Here is a 10,918-nt window from a genome sequence, read left to right on the forward strand (position 1 = left end):
GGTACGGCTATAGGTACAGGGACTATAGGTATGGCTATAGGTATGGCTGTAGGTACAGGGGCTATAGGTACAGGGGCTGTAGGTATGACTACAGGTACGGCTATAGGTATAGGTATGGCTATAGGTACAGGAGCTATAGGTACAGGAGCTATAGGTATGGCAATAGGTATGGCCGCTATAGGTACAGCGGCTATGGGTATGGCTATAGGTACCGGCCATGGGTACTGGCTATGGGTGCATCTATACGTACTGGCCATGGATGCCAGCTATGGGGCCTGCCTGTGGGTACATCTATAGGCACCGGCCGTGTGTATGGCTATAGGCGCTAGCTATGGGTAACAGCTATGGGTATGGCTATAGGTAACAGCTATAGGTAACGGCTATGGGTGCCAGCTATGAGTACCGCTATGGGTACGGCCATAGGTAGGGCTATGGGTACCAGCTATGGGTGCTGGCTATAGGTACTGGCTATGAGTATGGCTATAGGCACCGGCTATGGGTAACAGCTATGGGTACATCTATAGGTACTGGCTATGGGTATGGCTATAGGCACTGGCTATAGGTACCGGCTCTGAATACCGTCTATAAGTACTGCTCTGTGTACGGCCATAGGTAACAGCTATAGGTAATGGCTGTGGGTACTGCTATAGGTATATACGTAGCTACGGCTATAGGTACCACCACAGGTACATCCGTGGGTACAGCTATAGGTGCTGTTACAGGTCCCGCTACGGGTACAGCTGTAGTTACGGCTATAGGTACCAGCACAGGTACATCTATAGGTGCAGCTACCGCCACAGCTACGTATATAGGTACCGCTACAAGCGCTGCTGTAGGAGCGGCTATAGGCACCTCCACAGGCCCGGCCATAGGCGCGGCTGTCGCTCCGTCCCGCTGTAGGCCCCGCTATAGGCCCCGCTATAGGTCCCGGCCCCGCCCCCCGGCGCCGCGCGCCCGGCCCGGCCCAGCCAATCGCTGCGCGCCGCCGCGGCCAGAGCCGCAGCTGCCATGGAGACAGGCGGGGGGCGTGGCCTGGGGGGCAGAGCCACGCCTACGCCGCGCCTCCGACCCCGCCCACCGCGGGAGGGGCGGAGAGGGGGTGCGGGGAGCCACGCCCACCTCGAGGGGGACGGAGGGGGACGGAGGGACACCGGGGGACAGGGGGACACGGGGGACGGGGGGACAGGGGGACAGGGGGGGACAGGGGGACACGGGGGGACACTGACGTGGGCACGGGGGGACAGGGGGACACGGGGGGACAGGGGGACACGGGGGGACACTGACGTGGGCACGGGGGGACAGGGGGACACGGGGAGACACGGGAATGGGGGGACAGGGGGACACGGAGGACGTGGGGACATAGAGGGACACTGACGGGGGGACAGGGGGACACGGGGGGACAGGGGGACACGGGGACGTGGGGACACGGGGGGACATGGGGAGAACACGGACGTGGGGACAGGGGGACAGGGGGGACATGTGGACGCGGGGGGACAGGGGGACACGGGGGGACGTGGGGACGGGGACACGGGGATGTGGGGACACGGGGGGACACTGACGTGGGGACAGGGGGACACGGAGGACACCAACACAGGGATGGGGGGGACACGGGGGGACACCGACGTGGGGACAGGGGGACACGGGTGGACAGGGGGACACGGGGGACGTGGGGACACGGGGGGACACTGACGTGGGGACAGGGGGACATGGGGGGGACAGGGGGACACGGGGGAGGTGGGGACAGGGGGACATGAGGACACGGGGGACGTGGGGGGACACGGGGGACATGCGGGCACGTGGGGACCCGCTGGCGTGGGGACCGGGGGACACGGGGGACAGATGGGGACAGGGGGTCCCCAGCCAGGGCGGGGGGCAGCGCCAGCGAGGCCGCGCGGAGGAAGGACAGACGCCAGGGCGGGGACAGAGGGACGGCCCCAGGGGTGGCCCGCCCGCCCCGCTCCCCCCGCCGCCATCGCCCTTTTAAGCCCGCCCCCCCCCCATGCCCGCGGCGGAAGCGGAAGTCGCGCTGACGCGCGGGTGGGCGGGGTCAGCCGGTTCCCTCAGCGGGGCTCCGTCTGCGGCCCCGCCGCCGCCATGGTGAGGCCCGGCCCGGGGGGCTCCGCTCCGGGGGGGGCCTGGTCGGGGGCCGGGCTGAGCCTCCGGTACCGGGGAGGCCTGGTCGGGGGCCGGGCTGGGGTCCCAGGGGGCCGGGTGAGGCGGCCAGGCCGGGCTGGGGCTCCGGGGGACCGGTTGGGCCTTGTTGGAGGCCGGGCTGGGGCTCCGGGGCACCGGTTGGAGCGGCCTGACCTTGCCAGGGAGCCGGGCTGGGGCTCCGGGGCACCGGTTGGGCCTGGTCGGGGGCCGAGTTGGGGCTCCGGGGCACCGGTTGGAGCGGCCTGACCTTGCCAGGGGGCCGGGCTGGGGCTCCGGGGGACCGGTTGGGCCTTGTTGGAGGCCGGGCTGGGGCTCCGGGGCACCGGTTGGGCCTGGTCGGGGGCCGAGCTGGGGCTCTAGGGGGCCGGGTGAGGGCGGCCAGGCCGGGCTGGGGCTCCAGGGCACCGGTTGGAGCGGCCTGACCTTGCCAGGGAGCTGGGCTGGGGCTCCGGGGCACCGGTTGGGCCTTGTTGGAGGCCGGGCAGAGGCTCCGGGGCACCGGTTGGGCCTGGTCGGGGGCCGAGTTGGGGCTCCGGGGGACCGGTTGGAGCGGCATCACCTTGGCAGGGAGCCGGGCTGGGGCTCCGGGGCACCGGTTGGTCCTGGTCGGGGACCGGGCTGAGGCTCCAGGGGGCCGGGTGAGGGCAGCAAGGCCGGGCTGGGGCTCCAGGGGACCAGTTGGAGCGGTCTGACCTTGCCAGGAGGCCACCCTGGGGCTCCGGGAGGCTGGGTGAGGGCAGCCAGGCCGGGCTGGGGCTCTGGGGGACCGGTTGGGGCAGCCTGACCTTGCCAGGGGGCCAGGCTGGGCCTCTGAAGGGCCGATGAGGGCGGCCAGGCTGGTCTGGGGCTCCAGGGGACTGGCTGGGCCTTGCCAGGAGGCAACTGGGGGGCTCTGGAGGGCCACCTGGGGCAGCCTGACCTTCCCGGGGGGCCGGGCTGGGGCTCTGGGGGATCCGTGTGGGCCTTTTGGGGGGCTGGGCTGGGGCTCTGGAGGTCCGGTCCCTGTTCTCACCCCTCTCCCCTCCCCTCAGTCGGCAGCGCTGGACCTGAGATCGAAAGAAGAAAAGGACGCGGAGCTGGACAAGCGCATCGAGGCGCTGCGGAAGAAAAACGAGGCCCTCATCAAGCGTTATCAGGTGCGGGGGGCTCGGCCCCGTGCTCCCCCCGTGCCCCGTCGCCTGCGCGGAGGCAGGGGAGGCGCTTACAGCTCCTAATCCCCCGCCTGCAGCAGCTTAAGACCGGGTTTAACGTAATACGGGGTGACAGGAGGGCGATTTGGGGGCGGTATCCCACCCTTTGCCTCCCCGAAATCCACGTGGGGGGGGGGGTTGTCCCTGCTCACGCCCGTATCCCAACGGCAGGAGATCGAGGAGGATCGGAAGAAAGCGGAACAGGAGGGAATCGCGGTGACGGCTTTGCGCCGGGCACGGCCTCCCGATACCGAACCGGAGAGGAGATGGGTGGACAAGGATCTCTCCGTCACTGTCCAGGTCATGCTCACCCCCGGGGTGAGTGGGGGGAGTTGGGGTTCAGGGGAGCATCCGTGGGGTTCGGGGAGAAGAGGGGGGGCCTGCTGTGAGTCTCCCTGAACCCCCCCATCTCCTCCCCTCCAGGAGAAGCGCGTGGTGAAGGATAAGAAACCATCGGGCACCCCAAAACCTGGCCGCGGCGCCGCTCCCCGCGGTTCGGGCCGCGCCGGCCTGCGTCCTTCCGGCCGTTCCCCGCGGGGGGAGCACCCCGCCGACCCCTTTTGGGAAGGGGGTGACGACGCGGCCTCGGGGGAACGCGGCGGCCGGGGACGGCGCTCGCGGGGCCGAGGGGCGGCCGGCCCGGTGATGGGGGCCGACGCCGGCCCCGACCGTAAGTCCAAGGTGGGTTTTTTGGGGACCGGGGTGGGTTTTTTGGGGGCTAGGGTGGGATTCTTGGGCCCTGGGTGGGGTTTTTTTGGGTGCCGGGTGGGTGTTTTGGGGTCCGTGTGGGTTTTTTGGGTGCCGGGTGGGTTCACCCCGCACCCTGGGGGTGCCGGGGAGGGGTTACCGGCTGGTTTGGGGGTGCCGCCTGCCTTCGGAAGCATCTGATTTCTGCTCGCCAGGAGTGGGAAGAGCGACGGCGGCAAAACATCGAGAAAATGAACGAGGAGATGGCGAAGATCGCCGAGTACGAGAGGAACCAGCGGGTGAGGAGGAAAAGGGGATCGGGGGGAGGTCGCTCGGTTGCGAGTGTCCCCCCCAGGGGTGACAACGTCCCCCTTTTTCCCCCCCTTGAACCCCAAATCAGGACGGGCTTCACGAAAAGAACCCGGTGCGCAACTTTTTGGACGATCCGCGCCGCAGCGGCCCCTTTCAGGACGCCGATCGTAAGGAAGGGAGCCGGCGGCACGTCCGGAACTGGGGGGGAGCCGATTTCGACAAGGTCAAAGCGGGGATGGAGCGTGAGAAGACCTGGCAGGGCCCCGTACGTACGCCGGTGGGTCCCCCCACCTCCCGCCCCCTGTTTTTTGGGGTGCCAGGATGGGGTTTGGGTGGGTGGGACAGGGCTGGAACCGCGTCTCGCCGCAGGGACGCCGTTCCAGCCCGAAAGCCGGGGGACCGTTGGACATGACGCTTTCCATGACGGGTCGGGAACGAGCCGAATACGTCCGTTGGAAAAAGGAAAGGGAACAGATCGATCAGGAACGCCTGGCGCGGCACCGTAAACCCACCGGGCAGTGGCGGCGGGAGTGGGATGCCGAGAAATCGGAGAGCATGTACGTAACCGACAGCTCGGGGGGTGATTTGGGGGGGTTTGCGGCGGCGCCGATGTCACCCGTTCCCTTCTTTAGGTTCAAGGAGGGTTCTGTGGCGGCGCCCGGCTCGGAAGCGAGCGGCGGGGAGGAAAACAAGCGCCCTCCTCCCAAACCTCCCACTTTCGGGGAATTTCTCACCCCGCATCGCACCCAGCGGAGGAAAAAGGGCCGGGGCCGCGGCCAGGGCGCCGGGACCAAGCCCTACAGGTTGGTGGGGTCGCGTCCCAGTGAGGATTTGGGGGGGGGGATCCTCTCTGAGCCCTGTTTTCCCGTGGATTTTGGTCTCTGAGCCGCTGGGATCTTCTTTTTTTTCCCCCCCCTCCAGCATGCACGATAACCGGTGGGAGGAGAAGGAGCCGCCGGCGCCGACCGAGGAAACCGAGAGCCAGCAGGTAAAACGCGGCGGGGGGGAACCGGCGGGCGTTCGGCCGCGCCGCGGTGCCCTTCTCCCCCTCCGATACCCCCCCAACGCCGTGTCCGCAGGCGGAGGAAGCACCGCGCGGGGCCCTCCCGGAGGCCCCCGCTTCCCTGAGCCCCGAGGAGGATGAGGACCAGTGGGAGGACGTCAGCGAGGAGGAGGAGGAGGAAGAGGAGGAAGAAGACAGCCCAGAGGCGTCGAGCGAGGATGAAGCACCCCGCAGTGCGTCCCCCAAAGCCCACCGTCCCCCCAGAGCCGGGCAGGCTGCGGTTCCCAAACTGCGCGTGCCCCCCGCCCCAGCCGGGGGGGCCGGCACCCCCCCGAGCCCCTTCTCCCCCGTGGAAGGCCACCAGCCCGTCTCGGACTGGGGGGAGGAGATGGAGCTGGCCTCTCCCCGCAGCAGCCTGGGGGACAGTCCCCTTTCAGGTCCCACTGTCCCCAAGTCGAGAGGGGCTTCCGGAGAGACTCCAGGTAAAGGAGAGGGGGGGGCTCTCCCCAAATTGGGGCTGGGGATGGGGGGGGGACACCCCGAACTTGGCCTGAACCCCTGGGATTTGGGGGGGGACGCGGAGCCAGAGCAGGAGGACGAGGGAAGGGGCCGAACGGGGGCTTGACCGTCTCTTTCCCGCCGCCAGGGCTGAGCCCCGCGGAGCTGGCCGGGCCCCCCCGGGGGACGCCGAACCCCGCGGAGCCCCCCCGAGGGGAAGAACCGAGACCCGACACGGAGCAAGAGGCTTCGGAGAAGCAGGAGGAGGCGGCGGGGAGCCCGCCGGAGGACGGGACGCAAGGTGGCGAGGGGAATATGGGGGGGACAACGCCACCGCAGGGGCCCCTCCCCACTTCGGGTGGGGAATCCTGCGAGCCGGGGGGTTCACACCCCAATTTCTTCTCTTTCTTTTTATTTTTTTTCGGCCTCCCCCAGGAGCCGCGACGTTTCCCCACCAGCCGGACGCGGAGGTGGCCCCTGGCACGGTGGAGATCACGGACTTCGAGCGGGTGCGTTTCCGTAAGAACTCGCCTTCTCCGGCTGGCCGCTAACGGGGCACTGACACCCGCACCCTCCGGGCTCTTGTCTTGTCTGTCTGTCCTTCCCACTTCTGCTTGCCGGCTCTGACGCTCCTGCTGACAGACTGACTCTACCTGCAAAACAGCCCGGAGCCACCGCGCTTTGCTCCCGGCGTCTCCGGGTTCGGGATCCTTGCAAAGCCCGGGAACGTGTCGGGTGGCGGAGGCTGGCGCTTGCCTGGGAGGCTGCCACGTCTGTATGTCTGTCTGTCTGTCCTGGATTAAACTCTTCCCTCCCCAAACAGCCCAAGGGACTGGTCTCTCCCTGTAGCCCCGGCTCGGGGGGAGGTTGTGGAGCCGGGATAACGCTCTGGATTCGGAGATGCAGGGGGGGAGGACACAGCACCCCTGCTCCCCGCCGCCTCCTGGGGCAGAATCAGGCCCCGCACCCAAGCGTGGGGCACCCGGCAGCGGGGCTGCGCTGTCCCCCGCGCCCGGCGGTGGGGGCTGGCAGGAGGGCGCAGGCAGGGACCGGACCCCCCCGTCCCCGAGCTCTTCCTCGGCTCTGGGGCCGGCAGCTGCCTTCACGCCGCCTCCTTCTTCTCTCTCTCCTTCGACAGGACGGCCAAACGCCCCGATGTCCTCGAGCGGCCCCTCCGTCACCCGGGTCGCTCCCGCCGTGACCGCTACAGCTTTCTAGAGACTGTGAGCCGGCAGGAATAACCCGGGGGGGGGGCGTGGAGAAAAAAAAAAAAAAAAAAAATCATTTGCCTGCACCTCTTTGGGGGTTTGGCCCTTGCTGGGGGGTCCCCGAATCCCTTCGGTGCCCGAGGCGGATGGAGCCCGGTGTCGGGGTGTTTAGGAGCGGAGGATGCCGGAGCTGGTGGCAGCGCCGAGGGTCCCAGAAGGGGTTGGGGGGGGGGGGGGGGTTTGGCTGTGCACCCCTCAATTTCTGGCAGCTGCCCTGAAAGCTGCTGGCAGGGTGCTTTGGGGGGGTCCCCTTTTCCCCCTCCCGTGCCCGAGGGGTGGGCTTGACCCCTCCTCAGGCCGCCTCATCCCCCCGGCTCTTCGTAAAATAAACCTCCAAACCATCTTTGCGCCTGGTCCTTGCTCGCGGGGGTCCCCCCCCCTCCTTTTTGCTGCTGGGGTCCCCCCCGTTTTTGTTGCTGGGGTCCCCCCACCTTGCTCACGGGGGTCCCCATCTCCTCTCCAGGCTGGGAAGGTGATGGGGTCGCGGTACCGGCAGACACCGGAGCCACGGGAAGGAGCTTTGCCGGGGCGGTGAAGCCGCCCACGCCTGTTCCCTGTTGGGGGGTTCCTGGTTTTGGGGGTGAAACGAGGAGCGCAGGGGGCTCCGGAGAAGGTTTTGGGGTGAAATGAGTGTAAAAGCAGAAGGGCTCCCCCCTACTCCCCCCCCCCCCGGGACCTCGTGCTGTCCCCGGGGACCCGTGGGGACACTCGGGGTGCGGCAGGTCCCGGCCGGGAAAGGAGAAGCCCCCCGGCTCCGCGGCGGTGGCCGGTGACGTCCCTGGGCCGGGCCATCCCCGCGCGAGCCATCAGCTCTCCCCGGCCGCGGTGGGACGGGGACAGGCGAGGGATGCTTCCACCTTTGAGCTGAAAAAAACCCGATACCCCTCAAAAAAGCACCGTTTTGGGGGTTGACACCTCATTTCCCAGCTCCGCTCGCTGCCGCCGGCTCCCCCTCCTCGGCTCTGCCGCGACGGGGTCTCCGCCTGCGATCTCCCCCCTCGTTACACCTGGAAACGAAGTTTTCCCGACCCCACCGCCCTCCCAGTCCACCCAGCTGCTTCTTCTTTTTGTTTTTTTTTTTTGCCTCCGCCGCTGATCTCTTCCCCCCGCTGGCGTTGCTTCCTCTTCGTCGCCATATAAAAGCCCAACGCCACCCGCTCGTCCCCGGGGGAGCGCGACCGCAGCCGGCGAGGACCCAGGTGAGCGGCTGGTGAGGTGCGCGGCGGGTGAGACTCTCTCCCTTTGCCTAAACCCCCCCTAATCTAGCGCCGTGGGGTGGAAGCCGGGCTTTAGGCGATCTCCATCCTTCTGCTGGTGGGATGGATTTTCCCCGCTGAGGGCATGCGGTGGGGTTGCGGCTCCTCTTTAGGTGTTGGGTGATGGTTGGAGACGCCATATCTCCTCCTTACTCCTCCTTCCCATGCTCCGGGTCGTTCAGCCAACCACCAGAAGACCCCAGACCTTCATCGTGCTTTCCTCCTCCTCCTCCTTCAGGGTTTTTTTTCCCCCTCCCGGTGATGCTTTAGGCACCGAGAGGTTTCTTCCCCCCCCCCCCGGCCCCCCCTTGGGGTTTGACAGCCAAACCAAAACCATCCCCCGTAGCACCCACCCAGTAGGTGCTGGAGAAGCTGCCGGAGCTTCAGGTTCACCCCTGGCATTTCCTCATCCAACTTCTTGCGCCACGCAGCTGAGGGCAGCTCGGCGAGGAAGTGGGGAAACGCCTTCTCCCTCGGTGACAGGGACGGGGGCGGACGGGGCACCGTGAAGCCGAGCGGGTTGGGGTGCTTGCACCACTCGTTCTTGAAGAACATCTCACCGGGCTGGTCTTGGAGGTGCTGCCTCTTTTTCCGTGAGGGGAGAGGAGCGTTGGATGAAGGGAGAGACGATGATGATGGATGTAAGGAAGAGATGTTTTACGATGAGGACGGTGAGATGTTAGAACAGGTTGCCCAGAGGAGTTGTGGATGTCCCATCTTCAAGGTCAGGTTGGCCGGGACTTGGAGCAACCGCATCTAGTGGCAGGCGTCCCTGCCCGTGGCCGGAGGTTGGACTGGGTGATCTTTGAAGGTCCCTTCAACCCAAACCCTTCCATGACTCAGGACAGGGCTTTGAGGAACCTCATCTAGCGGCAGGTGTCCCTGCCCGTGGCAGGAGGTTGGACTGGGTGATCTTTGAAGGTCCCTTCAACCCAAACCATTCTATGATGGTCTAACAGTGTGGTTTCTAGGTTGGGAACTGGTGGAGGATGGTCTCCATGGCCAATTATACCTTCAATTACTCCGACTTGGGCGACTATTCCATGTACGATTTCGCTGACTATGAAGTCCCTCACAGCTACCGCGCCGTCCTGGCGCTCTACGCCCTCATCTTCCTCCTGGGCGTCTTGGGCAACGGGGCCGTCATCTGGGTGACCGGCTTTGAGCTGCGGCGCACGGTGAACGGCGTCTGGTTCCTCAACCTCTCTGTGGCCGACCTCCTCTGCTGCCTGGCCCTGCCCTTCCTGGCCCTGCCGCTGGCCCGTGACCACCACTGGCCGTTGGGTCGCTTCGCCTGTAAGCTGGTGCCCTCCCTCACCATCCTCAACATGTTCGCCAGCGTCCTCCTCCTGATGGCCATCAGTGCTGATCGTTGCGCCCTGGTGACGCGGCCGGTGTGGTGCCAAAACCACCGGACCCTGGGGCTGGTCCGGGGGGCTTGCGCGGCCGCCTGGTTCCTGGCCGGGCTCCTCACCCTTCCCTCCTTCATCTTCCGCACCACCCGTTTCGACATCTTCTCCGAGAAGACCACCTGCGTCCTGGACTACACGGTCGTCGGGCATCACCAGCACCTCACCGAGCTCATCACGGCCATCACCCGCTTCATCTGCGGCTTCTTGGTGCCCTTCGTGGTGATCACGGCTTGCTACGGCCTCCTGCTGGCCCGCATCCACAGCAAGGGCTTTGCCCGCTCCCGGAAAGCCACCAAGCTCATCTTGGTGGTCATCATCAGCTTCTTCGTGTGCTGGTTGCCCTACCATGTCGTGGGGTTGATCCTGACCTCCAACCATCCTCACAGCAGCTTGTTCAAGCGTGCCCTGGAAGCTGACCCCATCGTGGCCGGCATCGCCTACATCAACAGCTGCATCAACCCCATCATCTACGTCATCATGGGTCAGGACTTCAAGGACAAGTTCCAGCGTTCCTGGAGAGCCGTGCTGCGGGGCGTGCTGAGCGACGACCCCACCAGCACCATGGGGGACAGCAGGATGAAGACCAAGTCCACCATGGATGACCAGAGCGTCAGCACCATGGTATGACCAGGGCTGGAACGTTGTTTGTCTTGCTTGAGGCCATCACCTTCTCCTCCTCTCCTGGAGGTCCCCCTGGGCCCCGGAGAGCGAAGAAGATGCCTCCATCGCCCCCTTTCCCCACCAGTTGCCCCATGTGGTTGCAGGCTGAGGAAGTTACGTGCCCACCTACCCCTGGGGACCTCCCGCTTTCCTCGGCGGCCTGCCAGCGGTGAGACGACCTTGGCCTTGCACGCGACACCACGTTCTCCTGCTTCTCCAGCCCAAGTGTGGACCCTAGTTCCAGCCTCAGAAGAGCTGTGCTGCCCCACGAACCCCTCCCAGCCCCACATCTCCACCACCCAGCGAGGTCCAAGATGTGGGTGAGCCCACCTGCAAGCTCAACCCCCTTCCGTGTCGTGTGTGTGTCCCCGTCCCCCCAAAATTCACGTCCACCCCATTGATGGGGGGGGGGCTGGCTGCCCTTCACCGTCTCCTCCGGCTTCACCGTAACCGCGTCTGCCGTCGCCAATAAATATTG

General features: G+C 66.4%; 2 protein-coding genes across 12 annotated transcripts; both read left to right on the top strand.

Annotated features, from left to right (window-relative positions):
- Nucleotides 1-1,824: 1,824 nt before the first annotated feature.
- Nucleotides 1,825-9,362, top strand: CCDC9 (coiled-coil domain containing 9). 10 transcript variants are annotated; one of them, XR_015698502.1, is made up of 15 exons: nucleotides 1,825-2,097; nucleotides 3,186-3,290; nucleotides 3,516-3,662; nucleotides 3,768-4,025; nucleotides 4,247-4,330; nucleotides 4,432-4,620; nucleotides 4,713-4,900; nucleotides 4,976-5,146; nucleotides 5,265-5,331; nucleotides 5,423-5,828; nucleotides 5,993-6,145; nucleotides 6,280-6,353; nucleotides 6,983-7,067; nucleotides 8,256-8,311; nucleotides 9,340-9,362. XR_015698502.1 is itself a non-coding variant. In XM_087729705.1 (14 exons), the coding sequence occupies exons 1-13, from the start codon at nucleotides 1,840-1,842 to the stop codon at nucleotides 7,043-7,045; spliced, it is 2,163 nt and encodes a 720-aa protein (XP_087585831.1). In that variant the 5' UTR covers nucleotides 1,825-1,839; the 3' UTR covers nucleotides 7,046-7,067; nucleotides 8,256-8,993. The 10 variants fall into 10 exon arrangements, 9 of the variants coding, with proteins under 9 accessions (XP_087585831.1, XP_087585829.1, XP_087585827.1 ...); XM_087729705.1 differs by lacking the exon at nucleotides 9,340-9,362 and having other exon boundaries at nucleotides 8,256-8,993; XM_087729703.1 differs by lacking the exon at nucleotides 9,340-9,362 and having other exon boundaries at nucleotides 5,993-6,140; nucleotides 8,256-8,993.
- On the top strand, nucleotides 8,188-10,917 carry C5AR1 (complement C5a receptor 1). 2 transcript variants are annotated; one of them, XM_009464115.2, is made up of 3 exons: nucleotides 8,188-8,311; nucleotides 9,340-10,401; nucleotides 10,545-10,917. In XM_009464115.2, exons 2-3 carry the CDS (start codon nucleotides 9,358-9,360, stop codon nucleotides 10,611-10,613), a joined length of 1,113 nt encoding a protein of 370 aa, XP_009462390.2. In that variant the 5' UTR covers nucleotides 8,188-8,311; nucleotides 9,340-9,357; the 3' UTR covers nucleotides 10,614-10,917. The 2 variants fall into 2 exon arrangements, with proteins under 2 accessions (XP_009462390.2, XP_087585832.1); XM_087729706.1 differs by having other exon boundaries at nucleotides 9,340-10,916.
- Nucleotide 10,918: the final 1 nt, after the last annotated feature.

This window comes from Nipponia nippon, unplaced genomic scaffold (genome assembly GCF_047370975.1).
Source record: "Nipponia nippon isolate SJK-2023a ecotype South Korea unplaced genomic scaffold, ASM4737097v1 scaffold_46, whole genome shotgun sequence".
Taxonomy (NCBI): domain Eukaryota; kingdom Metazoa; phylum Chordata; class Aves; order Pelecaniformes; family Threskiornithidae; genus Nipponia; species Nipponia nippon.

Bases quoted from the DNA above. Each gene is read 5' to 3' on its own strand.
- CCDC9 (XM_087729696.1), top strand. From the start codon at position 1,840: ATGGGGACAGGGGGTCCCCAGCCAGGGCGGGGGGCAGCGCCAGCGAGG. The intron at 4,331-4,431 runs GTGAGGAGGAAA...ACCCCAAATCAG, and splicing joins AGTACGAGAGGAACCAGCGG to GACGGGCTTCACGAAAAGAA. The intron at 7,068-7,575 runs GTGAGCCGGCAG...TCTCCTCTCCAG, and splicing joins GCTACAGCTTTCTAGAGACT to GCTGGGAAGGTGATGGGGTC.
- C5AR1 (XM_009464115.2), top strand. From the start codon at position 9,358: ATGGTCTCCATGGCCAATTATACCTTCAATTACTCCGACTTGGGCGAC. The intron at 10,402-10,544 runs GTATGACCAGGG...ATGTGGTTGCAG, and splicing joins ACCAGAGCGTCAGCACCATG to GCTGAGGAAGTTACGTGCCC.